Source organism: Chlorocebus sabaeus, chromosome 11, assembly GCF_047675955.1.
Source record: "Chlorocebus sabaeus isolate Y175 chromosome 11, mChlSab1.0.hap1, whole genome shotgun sequence".
Classification (NCBI taxonomy): domain Eukaryota; kingdom Metazoa; phylum Chordata; class Mammalia; order Primates; family Cercopithecidae; genus Chlorocebus; species Chlorocebus sabaeus.
Genome location: NC_132914.1, coordinates 80,364,124 through 80,387,143, shown reverse-complemented (window position 1 = coordinate 80,387,143; position 23,020 = coordinate 80,364,124). Strand labels below are relative to the sequence as shown.

Below are 23,020 nucleotides of genomic sequence, written 5' to 3'. Positions count from 1 at the left end.
GGGGCTCTTCCAAAAAGGTTGTTTTTCTAAACCAAGATTTCACTATTCATAAGGGCTCATTCTTATATGTTATTCAACCTCTTTCAACTTCCAATTTCTATGCCCTGCAACCTCCTACTGTTTGGGTTGAACTTACTTTGGACACTGCAGGAAGCAAAGGGAGGGTAATATTTGAGGGTATGAGAGATGGTTGATTTAGTCAGGAAAGCTCATTATTATGCTTTTTTTTTTTTTTTTTTTTTTTTTTTTTTTGTATTTAGAAGCTTTCTTCTGAGGGGGTAAGGGATCTTAATTTCAAATAGGAAGTAAGCTTTGCAATTCCCCTGTGAAACTGGAAAGTTATATGAAAACCGACAGACATCTTTTAGAGGATGTTGGGATTATAATGCAAAGTAGTTAGGAAATCTGGGTTTGTGTATGTGTCTGCCACTGGCTAGTACTTTAGGTCCCTGTATTTTAGTATCCTCTTCAAAACCACAAATTATGGCCATGAAGATGAATAGAATAATATGTTTATAAATATAATATAATATACCTGGAGGTTCTCTATAAATTATAAAAATAGTGTTTGTGTACAAGGTTTTTTTTTTTTTTTTTTTTTTTTTTTTTTTTAAGTCAGCTATTTAATTAGGTTCTTCAGACATTTAGAACACCAATTTGTGAGGATAAATTCCATTCATCAGGGAAAGCACAGATCACAGGTAGCCCTGGAGCTGAGGAATGGCTTTGATTTTTGATAAAATTTGTGAGTCTACAGCTTTCTGATCAATCTTGTGATGCTCTGTAATCTCATATGTCTCTTTTTCTGTGTCAAAGATTTCAACTTCCTGGTGTCCGGGCTTCTGCAGCTTCTTCTTCTTGAAGTAAGCATCAATAAGATGTTTTGGGATTTTTACGTTGCTGATGTCAATTTTGGTTGAGGTGGCAATGACAAATTTCTGGTGTGTTTTTCGTAGAGGAATTCAATTGTGGACCAGAGGTCCAGTCACAAGTAATAAGCCACTAGCCAGTTGCTTCAGGAAAACCACTCTCCTGTCCATGTGGTGTCCAGTGAGGATGATCAGAATGGTCCCTGGGGTGATGCTGGCTTGCAGTTTTCTCACGTGCTGACAGAAGGGTTTTTTTTGCCATGGCTTAACAGCTTTTGAGGCACATCTTCAGTTCGATAATATCTAGGCATTTTGCGAAGTTAAACCACCCAGGTACTGCCATTCTTGTCACCAACAACCTGTTTGTAACAGTTGCAAGAACCTTCTCCTTTTTCTTTTTAACGTTGGATTTGTGGCTGAGTACTTCCTCTTTCCATGGCCTTTCTGGAATACATCGTAGATCGGGAATACCTGCCAATTCCTCTGACAAGGACAGGATTGCGGTTGCAATGGAGCTTTCCTTCTTGGGTTTTTTAGCCTTGAGGTTACCCTTTTTCACCTTGCCACCAGCATCAGCCTTCTTGGCTTCGAGTTTCTTGTCTTTAGTATCCGGCTTCTTAACTTCTTCACCCGCCATCTTGCAAGATGGGAAAAAGAGCTGTGTACAAGGCATTTTTACATTGCTATTGTCAGTAACCTCTCCCTTCTCTTCAGGAAAGTTGAGAAAGGAGTGACAAGATGCCATCTGCAGGGATTCTTCTGCCCTGCCTCAGGCTATTTTCACCATATCGTTTCCCACCTTGGCACTCCCTTCCCCAAAGCCCCTGCAAAGAGATAAAAGAACAGATGTACCCTCCTCCCTCTGCAAGGTCAGCTAAAAGCCTTGTATCCCAATCATCGTGATGGCAGCTATCATGATTGTGATACATGTCAGCTAAGCCTGACTGAAGTAGGTATGCAACTGGCTACACAAGGCAAAAGTTCTCTGAGCCTGGCAGGAAGCATAAGTGTGAGTCAGATAAACTCATTTTCTAATCACCACATATCTGCTTATCTATAAATAGTTGAATCCTGGGCAGTTACTTAATTCTTGCAATTCTTGTAATCTTGGTTTTCATCTGCTAAATTTGAAAGAATGGAACTACCTTTCAGGATATTAAGGATTAAGTGAGAAAACATAGTGAAGTTTCTGCCATAGTTTTGATTACTTACTTGGTCATCAGTAAAAGGTGATTCCTGCCTCTATCCCATCCCCAATTCTTCTTCTACCCTTTGGCAGCAGTCAAGAACCTATCAGGATCATCCATGACAGACTCCACCCACACAGAAACAGTACTCCCCTACCACCCCACAAAAACAACACTTCCCCTAGAAAAAGTTTTCTGCTTTTCTTCCTATAAACTTCAAAGAGACTAATTTGAAAAGTCATCTTTTTTCATACTCTCTTGTAAGTATTCTCTTGTGATCCAATATAACTTCCAATTCATTTCTTATTAGAATTATTATTGTGTTTTGCAAAACAGAATGAAGGGGGAGAGAGAGTTTATGTACTTTTCCTTTACACTGTAGTATTTTGGTTTAAGTGTTTGTCTTAATCTAAGTTTCATATGAAACCAAGGCAAATCTTTTCATCTGTAATTCATTCTTTTAAAAGGATTTACAAACTTTTACAGTCAGTTTTGCTGTCGATTTGCATTTCTTTTACTTGGATTCCCTAGTGGTTTTGCCAAATATATAGTCAGTTGCGTGATTCAGAGATATATTCTTCTAGCAAACTCTGATAAAAGAGTAACGCTTATTGAAACTTCACATGAAAAATGAGTCACTTCAAAGAATAAGAATTTTTGGACTACATGAGACTTTAAAGATCACTTACCTCAACACTTTATTTTTAAACAACTACCATTATAGAATAATTTCAAATGTCATGGAGTTCTGCTAAGCGCACCAGATACATTATATGTTTAATTTCCTCATTATCTACATTTAACAACGGAAAAAAAATGAAGATCTGTTTTCCGAGGTCAAGGGTTGGAGGAGGACCTAGAGATTGCTGATACTTAGCTTTGGCTCTTAGCACTAAGTAATGATGTGTTGTTTTATGTAAGAGGAAGCTGAGAAGAAGGACTCCTAATTGGTTTGAAAAGAATGATGCAGCTATATAGTGACGGGACTGGAATGAGACAGCTGCGCTGACGCAAACCCAGTTTAGTCTTCGTTTTGACTTTATTGCATAGTAATAGATTGTAAGATGGGCTTCTGTTATATTTTAATTGAGGCTTTTCACATAACATTGAGGAATTAAAGAAAAACATTGTCCCCTGTCTTCTGTCATTTGTCTCAATATCCCATTTATATTCATATTTTCTTTTTTATAATTCTCCACTTCTATTCCCATTGCATAACTTATTTTTATTACATAGGGCATTTTAAATCTCTTCCATTCCTTATGAAATGAGCAAGGAATTAACAAATGAATAGTTCTGTAGAAAAATGAAGAAAGCACAATCAACCTGAAAAAATTTAGTGTTATAAAAAGTGGTATTTTGAATATCAGATGATGCTACTCATCCTCTACACCCTACATTTTACTCTTTACTTTAAAGCAACGTGGGCCACTGAATCTTTGGAAAGGTACTATAAGGCTATGACCCACAGGAGGAACCCAGGGCACTCTGGGTACTTTTACAGCAGTTGCTTCCATTACCTTCATTTGCCCCAGCATTTTTAACCACTGCATGGCTGGATCCAGCTTCTGATTCAGGGCCCTTTTTCCTCACTTTTGATTTCATCTCTAGCGCTTAGACTTAATGGCCTAGTAAGGTTGTTTCTCTGAGCTTGAGTCCTCCCAGTTTTCCCAGGCCTAGGCTGAGGCACACCACTGGAGTCTTTGCCTCTTCCTCCTTCAAGGCTCATTTCTCTCCTGGTTCCAGGTCTCAAACTCCTACTTTCTGTCCATTGAAAAACGGCTCAAGATAAAACTGTTCTCCCTGTTTAATCACACATGTTCCCCCATGGCGGTGATAGTTTTATCCCTGTCTTTCCATCGTCACATTTCTTCCTCATGGCATTAACATAACACAACCTAAAACTGTTAAAATCCACGAAGTCAGAGGATCAAGAATGTGGTCATAAAATAAAAGTCTTGTTTATATAAGCAATAACTTTAACATGCATACAATAGACATGGCTAAACACTTGATGACTCTGTATAAGAAATCATCTTGAATTCGTAGAGAAAACTGCTAAAACTACTACCCATAGACTTACAGAATGCCTTGTCTGCTGTCATGGTATTCCACACAGCATAGCTTGGATCAAGGACCTCATTTCATAGCAAAATAAGTGTGGCAATTTGCTAATGCTCGTAGAATTCACTGGTATTACCATGTCCCCCACCATCATGAAGCAGCTAGCTTGATAGAATGGTGGAATAGGTTTTTGAAGACTCAGTTACAGTGACAGCTTGGTGGCAATACCTTGCAGGGCTAGGGCAAGGTTCTCCTGAAGGCTATATATGTGCAAATTCAGCATCCAATACAATATATAATGGTGTTGATCTATAGCCAAGATTTACAGGTCCAGAAATCAAGGGTTGGAAATCAGAGTTACAGCATTCATTATTACTCCTAAAAACCCACTAGCAATTTTTTTTCTTCCTGTTCCCAGGACCTTATGCTCTGCTAGCCTAGTTCCAAAGGGAGGAATGCTTCCATCAAGAGACACAACAATGATTCCATTACTGGAAGCTAAGATGGCCATCCGTCCACTTTAGTCTTCTCATGCCTCTGAATCAACAGACAAACAAGGGAGCTACTGTGCCAAACTGGAACTATACCATTGGCTCCCTTGGGTCTCCAGTTTCCCTTGGGTCTCCAGTTTGCCAACTGCAGACTTCTTGCAATTTCTTAGCCTCTGTAATTGCCAATTCCTTATAACAAATACACACACACACACACACACACACACACACACACTAGAAATACATACATACACACACACAAACTCATACAAAAACACCCACACACACATCTTATTGGTTGTTTCTCTGGAGAACTCTGACCAATACACCTGTTTAACATTCAGTCACTTCAATTATATAATTTTGGTTACACCATTTATGATCTGACTACCTGTGCCTTACATATAAGGAAAATGGTGATAGCTATTGTTATTATTATGTACTATAATAATTATAAAACCATCCAAAACAATAGTAATAATCATGCTCAACCTTTGGTTTAAACTTAAAATATTCCAGGCATTGTTTTAAGTACTTTATGTATATTAATGCATGCAATCCTTATAACCACTCTGAGTTAGATATTATTATTCCAATTCATTTATAAGGAAACTGAGGCACAGAACGGTTATGTAACATACTGAGAAGTACACAGTATCTGCTGCAGCCAGAAATTGAAACCCAGTGGAATGACTCTAGACTTTGCTCTCCTCCAATATGCAAACTGTATCTTACCTTATTCTGCTTTGGAATCCCATAATGGAGAGTCATTGTTTTCTTCATATTGTATTCCCTGCACCTAATGCATCAGAGAAGCAGCTTGAAAGTATGGTAGTAAATATCCTGGAATTACACACTTGAATATGGATAGAGATCCAACTCTATCACTTTTAGCTGCGTAATCTTGGGCAAGTTACTTAACTTCTCTGTGCATCAGGTTTTTCATCTCTGAAATGGGAATGACAGAGTACTGTGAAGATTAATTAAGTCAATATATAAAGTGCTTAGAATTATATCTTGGAATTTAAGAAGAATTCAGTAAATGTTTGCTTTTATTACGATACTGGTTTTATTCATCACTTTATCCCCATCACCTAGAGAAAGGCATATACTGAGCACTCAATAAATGTCTAATAAATTAACGAATATATTTGTTGTCTTCCACATTGCATTCTTTTATATGACAACTGCCTTCTTTCCTTCACCATCTATAATATCTGGGGCACTATGCTAGATGCTAGTGACAGAGATGAGTAACACATGGTCGATGTCCATAAGGCATCCACAGTTGACTGCATAATCTAACATAATATCTAAATATAGTGTAATGAGTGTGATAGCATCATGACCTAAACATTATGGGAGAACAGAGGATGGGACATCTAACTTGAGTGGAGAGGATGCAGGAGGAATAAGGTAAATGTCCTTCTGCCATGAGCTATTTATAGTAACACAGAGAACTAGACTGTTCTCATAGCCATTCCCCCAAACATCAAAATAATGCTGCTGGGGATACTAGGTTTTTTTACTGATAAGCAAATTCAAGTGTGGCTTTGGCTATGAAGATATTAGATGGCTACCTAATCACTGTGTAGTGAAAGAATATCAGGATGGGTCCTCTGGCCCCCACAACTCTCTTTATAAATATTAAGAACAAATAGGTTGTGCCTGAAGGAAAGAAAGAGGAGGTAAGGTCAGTAAGGAAGACATTAGCCTGTAAGTGACTCAATGCGTGCCCACTGAAGAATGTCCTACAGAGAGGAGGGTTAATTTTTCTCACATAAGAGGAAGTCTGACAGTAAGCAGGTATTGGCCTTGGTTCAGCTGCTCAACAATCCTATCAGGGACTAAGTTACTTACCCCTCCTGGTGCTGGCTTTTACTTTTATATTCATCACCCCATGGTTGCAAGATGGCTGTTCTGACATCCAGATTTTACTTTCAAATTCAAGGCCGGAAGGGGAGTTAAGATGCCAGCCTTATATGAAGAAAGCCAAGCTTTTCCAGAATTCCTTCTGGCAGACCTCTGCTTGTGTTTCACTGTCACATGGGCACTGCCAGCTGGATTGGAGCCTAGAAAAGAAAGATACAAGAGTATCACAATTGGCTTAGACCAGGGGTCGACAAACTTTTTTTGGTAACAGGCTAGATAGTAAATATTGTAAGCTTTGCAGGCCATATGGCCAGTCTCTGTTGTAATCACCCAATCCTGCCATTGTAGCACAAAAGCAACCATAGTCAATACGTTAATGATTGAGTGTGGCTGTGTTCTTATAAATTTTATGGACAATGAAATTCAATATAACTTTCACGTATGATGAAATATTCCTCTTTTGATTTTTTTCAACCATTTAGCAATGTACAAACCAATCTTAGCTCATAAATGGTGGGCCTGGTTTAGCCTACAAGCCCATAGTTTGCCAACTTCTGGCTTGGACTAATGACAACCCATTGACTGGATCTGAGCAAAGTGCTATTACATGTGGTGTTTTAGCAATTATCTGTAGGGGAGAAATGAATAGTAGATAGGCAATTAATTTTCAGTAAAGGGTAGTTTAATTTTCTACATGAAATAAGACTTTTATATAGTATTTTGTATATGATCAGGGCATAATATTTTAGTTCATTTCTCCTTCCTGCATTTTAGTATAGAATCTTTTCTTATTCAAAGGCCTTTCTTTGCTGCCACATTAGAACACCTTATATTCCAACTCTGGTTTTCAGGTAATTAATTATTAGGAAAGTCTTTTGGAGGTGTAGGTATTTTTCAATCAACATGGGATTGACTAACTCTTATTGTCAAACTTTAAGAGAAAGCTAGAGAGCAGGCGCGGTGGCTCATATCTGTAATCCCAGCACTTTGGGAGGCTGAGATGGGTAGATCACTTGAGGCTAGGAGTTTGAGACCAGCCTGGCCAACATGGCAAAACTCCATCCCTATTAAAACTACAAAAATTAGGCATAGTGGCTCACATTTGTAATCCCAGCTACTCGGGAGGCTGAGGCACGAGAATCACTTGAACCCAGGAGGCCAAGGTTGCAGTGAACCAAGATTGCACCACTTCATTTCAGTCTGCGTGACAGAGCAAGACTGTCTAAAAAACAAAACAAAACAAAAAAAAAAAAAAAAAAAAAAAAAGGAAAAGAAAAAGTTGGAAAGCCTTAAAATTAAGAATTAGAAACTCCATTCAAGCATTCAAGTTTCATAAATGTTTCACAGTTTTCTTCCTGGGCTTCCAGAGGTGACAGAAATGCAAATAAAACCTTAGCATAGATAAATAATTTTTGCCTTCTGCTTTGGTCCAACCTCATTATATATTCTTCACTTACAAGAGAAAAAAAAATAGATTTGAGCAAGCAAAAACAGGTTCCCTCTTTATACATTTAATTACAAAGGCAATTTCCTTTATAGCCTACTTACAGGAATACCTCTTAGCATGTTGCCAACAGTATCACAACTTGTTTATTCAAAGGTTATGTGTGAATGAGAGCTTTTTGATATTAATCAAGTAATTTGCTAGTGTTTCTGGTACAAGGAAAATGTTAGCTTTATCCTGAAAAATGAAACAGCCCATTAATCAAGTTCACTCTATTGAAGACAATTTTCGGGAGAGAGAGGGCAAACAGACTCTTCAGATAAGAAATTCCTAAACTGATGGAGCTTTTAATAGGGTTTGGCATGGACTTCTGACCAGAAGGTGATTAAGTAAACCGATTTTATTCACCTCACATTTTACATATATGAGGTATTTATGAATTCAAAGGTTACTGTTTCTGATTAATTGACCTCTCTCCCCACCTACCAAATGTGCCAAATTCAAGAGCAAAATTCTTGCATAGGGGCTACTTTATTGGTGTTCGTCCATTATTTCCAGTAAAGTTAAAAAGTTTCAATAGCGTATGTATGTTCTTAAACATCTGTCTCTTTTTTTTTTTTTTTGTTACCACAGCAGCACAGTCTTTGTAGGTTTAAGTCTCAGTTTCCATCAATCAGAATTAAATACTGCAGTAGAAGGCATTTAAAGCTATTTGTATAAATGCAGCTGAATAGTATAAGGTTGCAAGATAAGGGATATGAAAAATAACTCATTTTGAGAAATACAATGCATAAGAAGGGAGTCTTTTTTCTAGTATGATGAATTGCAAAAATCCATTAGCCAAACACCAATGAGTAAGTTTTACGAGCCAGGCTATATCTGAATTTGTTTTTTGAGAGAAATAGAAAGAAATGTTTCACAATATTGCCTCTTATTTCTCCAATTCATCTGCAGACTTTATTGTTATTTAAATAAAAATTAAAACGTTGGCATGATGGAATTTGTAATCCTAAAGAAATAGTCAAATGTTTAAAAAACTCTAGGTAACAATCATTTTTGAACATTTCCAATGCATCTTTACAAGACCATGTAGTACAGAAAAAACAGACATGTTAACAGCGGACGTCAAAGTCACCTATGAAGGGAGGAATTGTCTTTAATAAGAGGAATCTTAAACGCCTCTGGAGGTCAGGTAGAAGCAGGGGTATTCGGGAAAGTGACAAATGCGAGATTTAAGTCCCATCTAAATGGAATAGCAGCTAGTCCACTAACTCTCACTGTTGCCATGCAGAGACGTGCCCCCCACAGTCATTGCCATATATTTTGTATGTTAAGAAAATCTAGAAACCCAGATTAAAAAACCAAACCAAACAAACAAACAAAAAACCTTCCAGATTCCTAAATGTATGCTTACATTTTTAAAAACATGTGCAGAGGCTACATCTAGTCTTTAGGCTGCAGGTTTTTTTTTTTTTTTTTTGAGACGGAGTCTTGCTCTGTCGCCCAGGCTGGAGTGCAGTGGCGCGATCTCGGCTCACTGCAAGCTCCGCCTCCCGGGTTCACGCCATTCTCCTGTCTCAGCCTCCTGAGTAGCTGGGACTACAGGGGCCCGCCACCACACCCGGCTAATTTTTTGTATTTTTTAGTAGAGACGCGGTTTCCCCGTGTTAGCCAAGATGGTCTAGATCTCCTGATCTCGTGATCCGCCCGTCTCGGCCTTCCAAGTGCTGGGATTACGGGCATGAGGCCCCGCCCCCAGCCGGCTGCAGGTTTTTTAACTCTGCCTCAGGAAAACACTTGGAAAATCACTTTCTGTATAGTAGGACGGGTCTGGAGACCTTTGCATAAGAAGGTAATAGCAGTTTTGAGATTGAACTGAGCATGGGAGAGAACCCTGTCTTCTAGGGGCGTAAAACCCATGGCAATGGGCAACCAGTGGGAAATTCTCGTTGGCAGCTAGAGAAATATCAAGAACCGGTTTGTTCAATATCCAGTTTAAGTTGTCTGATTAATACCACTCTGCCACTACAAACCCTTAATGTCGGCCTGTGCCAGTGATTTCAGGGAAATAAGAAAAGAGTCTCTGTTATTCAATTGGTGAATGGAAGAATACAAAGAAAAAGCCAGAAGAGATCATTAGAAGAAGAAACTCAAGAGTTTCAGAATGCAAGAGCCTGATATTCACCAAAACTGGAAAATAGTACCAGGCATCCTGTAGAAACATGGAACGGCCTAAAATGAGGCCAAGCTCCGCTGATACCTAGATTGCAAGAGAAAGCTTCAATAGGTACATTTTTAACAGAAGCAATTTAAACCCCTAAGACTGGTAAACAAAAGTAAGGTGATTGGACAAAAGCGAAATTATTTTTGTGAGCACATGTATCCTTACATTAGTGACACTCTCCTCCTTCCTCAACCCTCTCACCCTAGGGATGTAGTTGGAAACAGTCTCCAGTTAGGAATAAAAGTTTTTCAAATGGAAACACTTTTGCATCATATCTGAACTTGAAAGGCTAAGGGAGTAAGAAAGGAGGCCGGGCGCGGTGGCTCACGCCTGTAATCCCAGCACTTTGGGAGGCCGAGGCGGGCGGATCACAAGGTCAGGAGATCGAGACCATGGTGAAACCCCGTCTCTACTAAAAAAAAAAATAGAAAAAAATTAGCCGGGCGCAGTGGCGGGCGCCTGTAGTCCCAGCTACTCGGGAGGCTGAGGTAGGAGAATGGCGTGAACCCGGGAGGCGGAGCTTGCAGTGAGCCGAGATTGCGCCACTGCACTCCAGCCTGGGCGACAGAGCGAGACTCCGTCTCAAAAAAAAAAAAAAAAATTTAAAAAAAAAAAGAAAGGAGGCAGGACTCCTCTAATGTAGTGATCATGCTCATAACCCTCCATACTGCTCTAGGTTTAGATCAAAGCTGTAAGATTAGGAGACAGAAGATGTGTTTTCATACTGAATGTAATCTTGGACGAGTCATACAGTCATTCTGAGCTTCTGAATCCTCATCTGGAGCTTGATTTGAGAATTAATATGTTTCTCCTGTCTATTTTGCCAGATTGTTTTAAAGAGATAAATAGAAAAGATATGAAACCCTTCGAGAACTGTAAAACACTCTGCATGTAAAAAATACAATTACAACAGAAAACCATTTCCTTGAGAGCAAAGGATTGAAATCATTAAAACCCTATTCATTCAGATTTATATCTATGGGAAGGGCCCCACTGCGCTGAAATTCCAAGGAGCAAGTTGAATGAAGTTGCCATGTTAGGGGATAAAATGTCACCTGAGGAGCTAAAGCCAAAAAAGAAAGCTGATATAATTGGGGTCTTCCGGTGGGGTATTCATCAGTATTCAGAATTACCGAGTGTGTTGCTTCCTATATTCAATAATCTATATTGTTGTTTGATCATTGGCTAATGTCCCCAAGACAAAATACATTTAAAACCAAGATACTTAAAGGTCAACTTGGTAATTTTTCTTATCTGGAAAATGAAGAAGTACAAATCTACATTTGTCTTATCTCCTCTTTCTCCAAGTGGTATTTCTTTCCTAGAATAAGGACAGAAAACTACCCTATATAAAGAGTTGATTTGGTGAATCACAGCAGCAGCTTGATTGTGGCAGCATAGGACAATGTGAAAGGAAATGTGCCAAGATATTTATAACAGTATCTTAAGAAATGTCTGCTTTCATCGCCTTCTGATCCTTGCTTGTCTGGATCTAAATCATTCACCCAAGGACAAAGGATTGATCACACTTTATTTCCTCTTTTAATCAAGACATTTCACATTATGTCTCATTCCTTATAATGACTTTCTCTCCTGGAGGATCAAATGTACAGATACTTAAGATTAGTTTAGCTATGGACTTCCCAGGCATGCAGTAGGTTTTTTTTTATGTGTTTGTGTGTGTGTGTGCACACGTACATATAACAGAGAAAGTGGACAACGTTGATGAAGGGGAATCAAATAGATTAGCTAATAATCATAAATACTAGTAGCAAATGTATTTACTGTTACATTGCAATAGAAAAGTGACATGCTGTTCATAATTTACAATTATTCTCTGGCCTATAAAGAGTTTTCATCTAGCTAGTATGCTCCAAAAAACTTTAATTTTACAAAAAAAAAAAAATAGCCTAAAAAAATAAACTAGTTTATTTCATCATGAAAGATCACATCTGACTTGTTATGTCTGGTGGGATCTTGCACATTGCACCAGTCTGCAAAAGGCAAATGAAACTTGGACCACTGATGCATCACAGACAGGTCAGAAGATATACCCAAGCAGTGTTTTGGATCTTTGGAAATGGTTTAATGTATCTTATTGCTTCTATGTTCCACTTTTACTTAGACTAGCTTTGTTTGGTTAGGTATGACTCATAAATCTGTCCTAAAATTAAGATTTTCTGAATTAAATCAGGGACCCAATATGAACTTAATTGGAGCTGTGTTTTCCCTCTACTCTAAAGAAGAGATGATTTCACAAGTTCTGGTTAGTACTGGGCTTTGTAGGATACAACCTGCAGCTATTACCTCAACACTTTATGTGTTACATTGGCTCTACTATGAATAAGTTTAGCCATATCAATTAACTGCCCTAAGCCACACCTTCCTCATTTGTATGGTGCCTAGACAAAATCTGTGTTTTCTCTTGCTCTCTAATATTGTGATTGACTTCTAAGAGTTTATTACTTTTTGGCTACTTGAGAAATAGCAACAGATTAACTCATCATCACTCAAAAAGCAAAAATTTGAAATAGAAGGTCAAACAATAATTGGTTCTATAAACAGCAATGAGAACAAATTAACCAAGAAACTTCCTTAACTAATTTTATAGGAAAATATATGCTTTGCTGGTATAATCATATTTTAGAAATATCACTAACAGGGTAATGGGTTATGATGATAAATATCATCAAGGGGTTCTAATAAAACAAAATGTTGTTATACTCTTCCATAGCATATAATGCAAAATCATAAAATTTTAATAGTATGTAGTAACATCAAAATATTTATTGGCATAGGACAGTTTTTTAAAAATATACTGTGAAACACAATTCCAGTGAAATTTCCCAAATTATCATTAATATACTACATGGCAAAGGCACATTTATAGAATAGTAAGTTATCGTTGTAAAGGAAGCATAAAATGTCCACAGACATTAAGCATAACAACATATTTAAAATAGCACAAAAAAGAATGAAAAAAAAACCTATTGAGATTACTAATTGGCTCTACCTACTTAATAAGGTGTCTTCCGAATGAAAAAGCTAATTGTGGTTAGAGTCAATATGGCCAGTACATGCTAAATGAAATCAGAAAAAGGGCCCACATTAAAATCAAAGGTAATCACTATTTCCACACCCTACACACATACACTTGCCCCCTCATCCCTCATCAATTCTGATTTTCTGGTATTAAATTGTCTTTTATATTATATGAGAGAAATATCCTGTTGTAAAAAAGACACTTTAATTCCTTTAGGGTATTTTAAGTATTTTTGAAAACAAATTAAATTGCTTGATTTCTCCCTCAATACATTTTTCAAAACTTGTGTTATAGTCTCTAGTTGTTCAATGATATTGCCAAGAGAAAGGACTCAGAGCTTATTTTATTTTGAGTCTACTAGGAAGGAAAGGAAAGAGACATGATAGAAAATTATTAGAAAAAGTGTTTCTACAAGTCCCGAGCTATTACTCGAAACATAGCACTCTATTCACTCTATTGACTAGAGAATGGTTGATAGCTTTGCCTTGAATAAGCGATAAACCTGTCAATCCAAAAAAGGTAGGAGAAAATTAAATCTATTTCCTATCAGAACAGATAGCTAGTTCTAGTCTAGACTTCAAATCAGTTGCACATTTTTCCAGCCTCTCCTGTGGTTGTATTATTCACTCACTTGTTGCACTTTCTTTTCCAATACAGCGACGCTATCTTGGTAGATTATTGGGCAACCAAAAAGAAGAGACAGTCTCAAACTGTTCTAATCAAATCCTCTACCTCTCCAACAAAAGCCTAAAAATTATTAAGGACAATTAACAGTCAATTTTCCATGTATCTATCCCTTATCTCTCCACCTTGCCTCTCTCCTTTTGGGAACCTCCAGAAACTTTTCCCAAGTACCATTTTAGATACTATATTAACTTAGATTCCTATAGGTATTTTTTAATGATCTCCCCACATTGTCTCATACATTTATAATTTTCTCATTTGATCCAAGAATTTTCTAGCTAAAAAAGTAGTTAGTATATCTCCCCACTCTTTGGAAGCAGACAATTAAATAGCACAATAACATCATAGAGCAGCTGTAAGAAGTTGGGGGAAGGTTTTGGGAAACGTAAAAGAAAAACTTCACAGGAATTTCAAGTTAACAAGAAATTTAAACCCAGCAGTCCTCCAAGGAGGAAAAAATACATCTCAAATCTCTACAGAACAACAACAACAAAAGGCCAGTATGTGGTGAAGTGGCAGATGGAATGAAAGTTGACTCTTAAGGCCTCTCTGATTGCATCCTGCAGGAAGACCACCCAAAATGACACAGCAAGTTAAAGTCTTAATACACATGCATCTTTCTCTACTGCAAAACTAAGCATAATAGCACAATTGCATTACCATTCAGCTTGCTCTAGCTTTACAGTGTGTAATAGTTCCAATGCATAAGCCAAATTTTCCAGCAATACCCCTTTATTAAAATGAGTTTTGAATAGTAGGAAGCACATTCTATAGTAATGAAAATATTTAAATTGAGAAATCATATTACAAAGGTACATACAAATAAATTGAAATTATCCTAATTCTTAAATTATTTGTGGAAACCCAATTCCTTTCCTTGTAATAGAAAGAACAGCCAAGACTTAGAGGTATTTTCTTTCTTTTTACTGGAAAAATAGACTATGTGAAAAACTGGTATCACTCAGGTGAAAATAGTAAATCAGCAAATCCCCAAATCTTAACTGTTTTTAGAAAGTGACTTAAATCATATCTCATGAGCACATGACAGATAGAATTTTCATTTACGGCGTATTTTAGGGTCTTCTACTCAACAATGTGCTGGGCTGGAGAATAAAGTCCCCCCAAAAAATATGGGCCCTGCCTTCATTGGTTTCCAAGTACAGTGACAGTGCTCCAATTCAAGTTCAAACTATACCTTCATTAAAAAAAAATCAATTATACAATTCTTCATATAGCAAGAACTTTTAATAAATTTCTTTAGACTGGTGTGTGCTGCCACTATCTAGTTTTGGGATCTTTGTTAAATCACCTAACTTGCAAGGCTTAATATTCCTCAGGTGGAAAGTAAATGGATTTAACTACATGAACACTGAAGTCTTTTCTTCGGCTGTTACAATCTAAATTTTAAAGATTTTTAAATGAATTACCTCCTTTCATCTTCATGATCGTCTGCAGAGAGAGAGGTAGAGAATGGGATTTGTGGAAATGAAATCGCTAGAGAAATGCCAAGAGGGTTGATATCCAGACCTCTGGTTCAATGACTGAGTGCCCACATGACCCAGGACACATCATCAGACAACGTGGGGACAGGCTTGCTGCTTGCTAGCTTGGTGACATTGGGTAGGTTGTTTCATACCTCTGAGTCTTAGTTTCCTTATTCGTAAAAGTGGAAAATAACCTCACACATCCATAGGATGTTTAACATAAAAGTCCTCACAGCTAACTTTTATCCCATAATAGAGGAAATAGGCAATATATAATCACGTGACATAACAATTTTAACAAGACTGCTGAATTCTCTGTCACTTTGCACCATGTCCAGGACCCAACATTTCCTTATAACTGACTCCTGAATGTGCTGCACCCACATTTCTCAGCAGAAGAGGGTGTGCTTACATCCAAGACCAGAACTAGAGATTCAGTGTCTTCTAAATATGGCCATTTTTACCAAACAACCTGCGGAAGCCAGAAACTTATAAATGTGCCCTTCTTGGATTATTTCATAGCATCTTTTCCCATAGTTCATCAACCAAAGAAAACACAACAAACTTTGTCATCTTTTCTAAATATGGTAAACCGGGTGATATTGGCAATGCTTACTTGCATTACAGTAACTTTTAAAAATGATGATTATTAATTATAGGTTAACCACAATGTGTCTCTATTCAATGCTCAACCTCTACTCTTTATCACCTCTTACCTAGTTCCGTTAAAATTCCAGAGTTTAAGTGTTGTTGCTGTAGAAGATTTAAAAACGGCTTACACAATATATTTCTTATCAATGCTTTATTGTTGAAAACAAAATTGAAATTCTCTGGCACATAAAACAATTATTTCTACAAAAGGAAAGCCTACAAATCTTGATAATTTATACAAATAACAGTTTCTCAAAAAATAAAATTTTAATTTAGTAAACTTGTCTTGTGCTCTATATTTTTAGCACTGTCTGCAATAATCCACCATAAATCCCTGAGCGGAGACATTTTTTGATCATGTTCTAATGCCCACCCCCCCCGCCCCCAACCCTCCCCTTGAAGTTGGTCAGTTACTAAGTCCAGCCCTGTAGTGAAAAGTGTCAGGGACATTTACTTATTAGTGATCCGTGCATTTTATGACACAGGCCCAATTATTAACGCTACTTGGGGACTGGTGTCACAAGAAGTGCCTCAACTGTGCATTCAGTGAACCTATTAAGAACCAGGTCTTTGAAAGGAAGAACAACAACAATAAAAAGATAAAATGTTAAGACTAGAAAGTCATCATACGTCAATAACTATTTAAATAAATACAAATGTTAGACACTGAAGTAATCTCTATAGCCTTATATTAAATTCCTTCTTTTTTTTTTTTGCAATTGCCAATGCACTAAAAGATGAATAATACACTTCAACCCACTATTTTGGTTTGACCACGGGTTTGTTGTTAAATATCATTCTGAAAACACAGTGATTTAGTTATAATTTAACTTTTGGCCCTTCAATGAAATGTTTACAAAATAATATATATATTACAGAAGGGCTTTCTTACTAATGCCATGAAAAACCTTTTTCACTACATTTACCCTTCTCACAAAAACACTAATGCCATAGGAACACTACTTTCAATTATTTATCCCACTGTATTCAGATACATAGAAAAACATAAAATATGGAGAAAACATAATATGATGTATTTGCATGTCCAGCTTCTTTTTAATGGAGAGGCTGATCATATATACATGGAGTGTGAAAGGGAAGGAGAAACAGTTAATTTTCAGTTGCAAACAACTGGCTTAATGCATCAAGTTTTGTTATTCTGCTATGGTAGAATAATAAATAAATACATATGTAGGGTATAGTATAGCTGCTTTCTCTTTGAAGAAGTTGATAATGGACTGGTGTTTTATGAAGTTAATTTGTAGTGGCAAAGTTTGATTACAATCCAAAAAATGTTCAATAATGTTGTTCTCTACCTAATTAATAGTCTTTTTCTTGTGAAATGATCATTGAAGTGGTTACTAACAGGTAATGAAATAAAATACCAAATTGGCTAGTGAAAAATAGTTTTCAACTGAGAAAAGCACTTGGCAGAAGACCTAGAAACATGCAGGCTAATGCTACACTCTATTGTAGCTTCAAATAAGTTGTTTTTGATGCCTTTTGAGAAGAGCAAAATAAGATGAAAATAATTGCTTGAACATTTATCAGCATTGCTGTTTAGGTACTTATTAGAAAGTGATTAACATTTGATATCTACCCTTTCCAAAATACAAAATCACTGGCAAGCATCATCATACACTCCTAAACCAGCAACATCTGAGAAGCACAAAACACCTTCCCTTTTGTCTAATAACCTGTTGGTTAGTTATTGGAATTGGAAGGCTTACAAACTTCCCTGTCCTTTATCTTTATGTAAGCTTGCACATTCTCCAGGGATAGCCATTTTCAAAGTTAATTTCAAAAGAATTAATACAATGAATTGTACTGGGCAGTTTGGGGGGAAATATTGGTGATATTAAAATTTAAAAAAAGCCTGCCTGACACATATAAGCCTCCCCAGTCCCTCATACAACTCGAGTGTGAAGTATGGTTAGCTCTACTCTCCATATCCTTTTCAGAACATAAAAAGCAAATGATGTCCAAAAGAATGAAGCCTCTGACATCCAAATCATAAAACATTATGTGCACTGGTCAAGAAACATAGCAGATTCTGACAGATCTTGACACAGTATTAATACAAAAAAAAGTGTTCTAAGCTTCAGAAATTGATAAGCAGGCTGTCCCAAAGAGGGAAGACAGCAGCGTAGGACAACCGGCGGCTCACTGGGACTCACACTACGCGTTTATCACTCCCTAGTAACACTTAACCCTAATCATTTGCCATGGCTGAATGGACACTCTGACTTCCTCTCACAGTGTTTAAGGAACAAGATAATTTTGAAATTAGCTCTCAGAAAATGAACAAAATTTGTGACTTATACACCCACCCCTCCCTTTTAAGAATGCCAAAAGATTCTGTTTTAAGTGCTCTGGTTTACAGTCTATGGGTAACAATGACATCCTCCAGGAGGTTTCCGGCCTTCCCCTTTTTGGTGTTAACAGCTGTGCTGATAGCAAAGTGGATTCTTCCAGAAGTGGCAGTGACCTCTATGACCTCTGCCCTGGTCTTGAAGTCTAACACCAGCTCTTGTCATAGCACTGCTGGGAAGTTCTGTCTGCTAAGGAAGCCAGCTTTTAAAAATGGAGGAGGATGGGCTTCTGCCTCCTGTGTCAGGTCTTAGAAGTCTTTAAGCCTTGTTTTTCCATGATGTTCCACAGTTTGCGGAGATTGGACTGTGTGATGACATCGTCTGGCTTGAGCTGCAGGGCCCGCAGGTAGTTGGCCTCCGCCTTCTGCAGTCTGCCATTGAGGTGCAGAATGGCTCCCAGGTTCATCAGAGCAGCGGGATACTGCAACAAGAGAAAGGAAGGAAAACAATTAGGAGGCCATTTGAAACTTTTCTTCATGGAAAACAAAAATCTTCATCCACTTATGCAAATGATTCCCTTATGTCTAGAGGCATTTTATGAAAGCAATTTAGCAATTTATACAAACAGATAAAGATAACTAGGAAGATGGAAAGTTTTCAAACACCTGCTGTGTACTTTGTGCTTTAAAAAGGACAGGCATCTAGAGAAAGAGTATTTTTTTTTTTAATGAGAGAGCATAGGTAACATATGAAGATCTAATAGCCTAATCAGATGGTAGTATTTGAGAAAAAAAAGTTTAAAAGTGATACAATTTCAGATGGAAAGAATTTTTAAAAATTTCAGCTCAATGACAAGAAATAAAAAATAAGTGGGTAAAGTTGACAAATCTATATCCACTCATTATTTCTCTTCTTAGCAATATCTGAGGCTTTTAATCAAAACAATTAAAATAAACTATGACATTTTACTGATGTCTTTGGGTAAAAATCCTGAAAAAAATTGAAATGCAACCACTAAAGCCCTTCCCAAATCTGAGTAGTTTAACAAGATAAAGTCTTTATTTTTAAAAGCCAAACAGTGTTTAACCTCTAATGATGAATGTTTACCATATAGTGAAATAAAAAATCCAAATAGATAAAATATGGTAGAGAAAAATGAAACCTTTCTAAGAAAAATTTTGTATTACTTATTAAAAATAGTTAATAATTCTCATAGAATTTTCAGTAATGCATAATAATGGCAATACAAAGCTATCGTATGGGGAAAAAGTCTTTTTTAAATGGCATGAGTTATGTTGCACCAGTTTAATACAAAGGTTTTCATCCCCAAATTCTCAGACATTAGTTAACAACAGCAAAAGTCCTTCCCAAAGGAAAATATATTTTGCTTGCTCTTTATAAATAAAGGCTGTTCTACTCCTGTCCCTGGAACATTCTGGCTAACAGAAAGCAGATAATATTTTGCCAGTTACACAAATGCATATTTCAAATATCAGATAAAGTATTTATGCTATGATTACACTTTCATTTGATTGTGTCAACTATTAATTGTCCTTCAATTCTGTGCTACAGTCCAAAATAATTCAGTTATTTTTAAGATGTGGTATTTTCACAACACATGTACTTTTCAGCTGAATTCCTGTGACTCTACTCTTTACTGTAAAATTAATTATATCTGAACCAAAAGCAAGGCCACAGAGGAAGGTGGAATAGCTTAGAATAAATTGACTTGGGGGACTTGGATTTTTTAAGAGATCTGGGTTTGAGTTTCTGTTCAACCACTGTCAATGACCTTGGTGAAATCCCCTAACGTATCTGTGCCCTTCCTTCATTTGTGAAATACTGAAATAATATCAACTTCTTTGCGTGCTGTTAGAAAGACACAATGAGAAAATTAAACAAATATACAGAGCAGAGTACAGGTATAAATTAGACACTCTACAAATATCACGATCACTTTTCCTTATCTCATTTTGCTTGAAGTCTAGCACATACATGTTTGTCATTTTTATGTTATTAGGCAGTCTTTAAAATTTTGATTTCAATGGCTACATATGTCTCTGGATATATATACTAAAATTTCCTTAAGTCTTCAACTACTGGGCATTATTTTTAAACTTTTCTATATTATTTTCTCTTTTACAAAAATAATGCTGCAAATATAAGCTATTGCTGACCTTCAGAAACCTTTTTGGTCAGGAATACTCCATACTTATCAAGAAAAATACAGATGGTCAATTTCTAATTTTAAACACCAATCCAAATAAACATAGCTCTAAATGACATGTGCAGTAAAAAGCTCCACAATGGAAACTGAAAATAACACCACCTACTCTGTCTTCCTAAAAGAACTTTGTTATCACACCACTGTTATTATCCTGAGTTCCTTGAAGCATGTATACATTTCTGAATTATGTCCCCTCACAGCGCTTGGCACAACTATCAATAAACAGCCACTAAACTGATAGTGAAGAGTGCTCACAGCCTAAATTACTAAAGATGCTAAGTAGATACAATGTTCAGACTTCCTGCTATTCTGAGTGGGAAGAGTGGAAATAGGGAGGGAGAACCACTGTTGGAGACCATTCCTTACTAACCAGAAATGGAAGAGGCCCAGTGATGAGGTTGAGAGAAAACAGATGGCTCTGTGGGATGGTCATTATTTCTTGAATCACTTTATTACCAAAGTGTCTGCATCTATAGTGTCTGCATCTATTATTTCAACTCAAAGGGATTATTAAAAACACTCAGAGGTTATGGAGTCAGACTGCCTACGTTCAAATACTAGCTCTACCACAGAGATGTGGGCACTTGAACAAGTTGGGTGACGGCTCGTGATCTCAGCTTCCTTTACAAATGGGATGCCAGCATTTTGTTGCTGTAAATATCATATGAGAATACCCACATTATTATCTTTTTCCTTTCCTTTTCCTTATCGTATCAAAAACACAAAGTAGAACCTCCTTGTTAGTGTGCCTGAGCAACCACTGAATGTAAAAACTGAGGATTTCTGAACTGGCTTCATGTTTACTAGCTTTCTAGCCTTTTAAAGGTTAAACCTGTAAGAGGCAGATGTGAAAATGGATGGTAAAGTCGATCATGCCACATAAATAGACTTTACTATTATTACTAAATTGTAGTCTGAGGCTTCTCTGTCCTTCAAACACTTATGGAGTTACCTACCCACCATAGAATGATGAAACAAATGTTGTATTTTAATATTAGTCTAAGAAAACTCATCTAGGAAGTTAAATCTGTTCTGATGAATGAGTTCTACATGCTAATTGTAATGGGTTTTTTGTAATAACTTTAATTTTGCATATCCACACCAGTGTGTTACTCATTAAACAAAAATAATAATAGTTACCATGGGATAACAGCTCTCAGGTAAGCCCACATATACTCATTAATTGCTTCCCCTAATGACTAAAAATATATGGAAACTAAAAGTATGCATATTTAAGAATATCATTCAATATATTTAAGCAGCTATACATGTCAGCTATAACATTTTGGTGTGAATATAAATGGCTATTTTAGTAAAATAAAACTTTTTATTTCAAAAACCTACAAATATGCATTATATAATGCTTAAAACATCACAATAGCTTCTTATTTGAATGAAGGAAACACAGAATTTATACAGATATGCTAAAATGTGACATACGTAATAAGTATCATTGCCCTAGATAACTGCTTTGAAAGTGTCAACGTTTATTCTGACATACAAAATTTCACCTGTTTATTAAACATTGATGAATAAGACTGGGTATAGACTCAACTTTTTACAACATGGTTGTTTTCTCTCTTCAGACAGGGGCTTTCTCTTTTAAGCCCGTCATGTCTCTTCTCTACATCTGTGCTAGGGAAGTTTAGTGGATGCCCACTGGATTGAATTCCTTCAGGTCTTCTAGCTGAGCACACAGATTATAGAGTTCAGGGAGTTGCATCAGCATCACCAGGCAGCTTGATAGAAATGCAGAATTTCAGGCCCCGCCTACTGAATCAGAATTTGAATTTTAACAAGAACCCCAGGTGCCTCGTATCCTCATTAAAATTTGAGAAGCACTGTTCTAAAGGTAATTTCTAGATCATAGATTATATCATTTCATAGCTCTGTGATTACATTTCCTATAAAAGGTTATAATGTATAGAACAAAGTACGCCAGAGGATAGAACACCTATCCTCCCCCATAACAGAATTCTTCCCTTGGTCATTCAATTATTTAAGTCAGGAAATGTTCAAATAATCTTTTTTTTTTTTTTTTAAAGCAGAAGCCATACATAACTAAATGTTATTAGACAGAAGGAGAAGGTATGAAAAGCCTTTTGATAACCAAATAAGCAAACGTGAAATTTTATAAACAGACTCAAAGTCTATCTAACTCTAATACTACTGAAATGCAAAAATGTCAGGTAACTGGCTGTTTGATTACATACTGGTGTCATTGCTGTCTGCCAGCTGTAGCTCACGGGCTGGGGAAGAGAAACTCAATGACAACTGCTCAGGTCTTTCCCTATACACATGGTCTTTTATTAAAGACAACTGATGACATTTTCAGTATGTTAACCAAAGCAGTCAGTAGCTTGCAGCCCAGTAACATGGGGCTCCTGGTTCTGTACAACAAATGACACCATCTCCTACTTCACAGGCTAGAAAGGAGAACCAGACATTCCTTGTTTCCTTGAAGAGGA

At 36.8% G+C, this 23,020-nt stretch overlaps 1 protein-coding gene and 1 pseudogene across 2 annotated transcripts in view; both read right to left on the bottom strand.

Moving 5' to 3' along the window:
- Nucleotides 1-644: 644 nt before the first annotated feature.
- Nucleotides 645-1,619, bottom strand: LOC119620638 (large ribosomal subunit protein eL6 pseudogene; annotated as a pseudogene).
- Nucleotides 1,620-16,149: 14,530 nt separating this feature from the next.
- The window catches only part of TMTC2 (transmembrane O-mannosyltransferase targeting cadherins 2), a 449,167-nt gene continuing 442,296 nt past the window's right edge, over nucleotides 16,150-23,020 (bottom strand). For both annotated transcript variants that reach the window (XM_008004151.3, XM_073020981.1), the window contains one exon: nucleotides 16,150-18,806. In XM_008004151.3, the coding sequence (XP_008002342.2) occupies nucleotides 18,627-18,806 (180 nt within the window). In that variant the 3' untranslated portion in view covers nucleotides 16,150-18,626. The remainder of the gene's footprint in view (nucleotides 18,807-23,020) is intronic.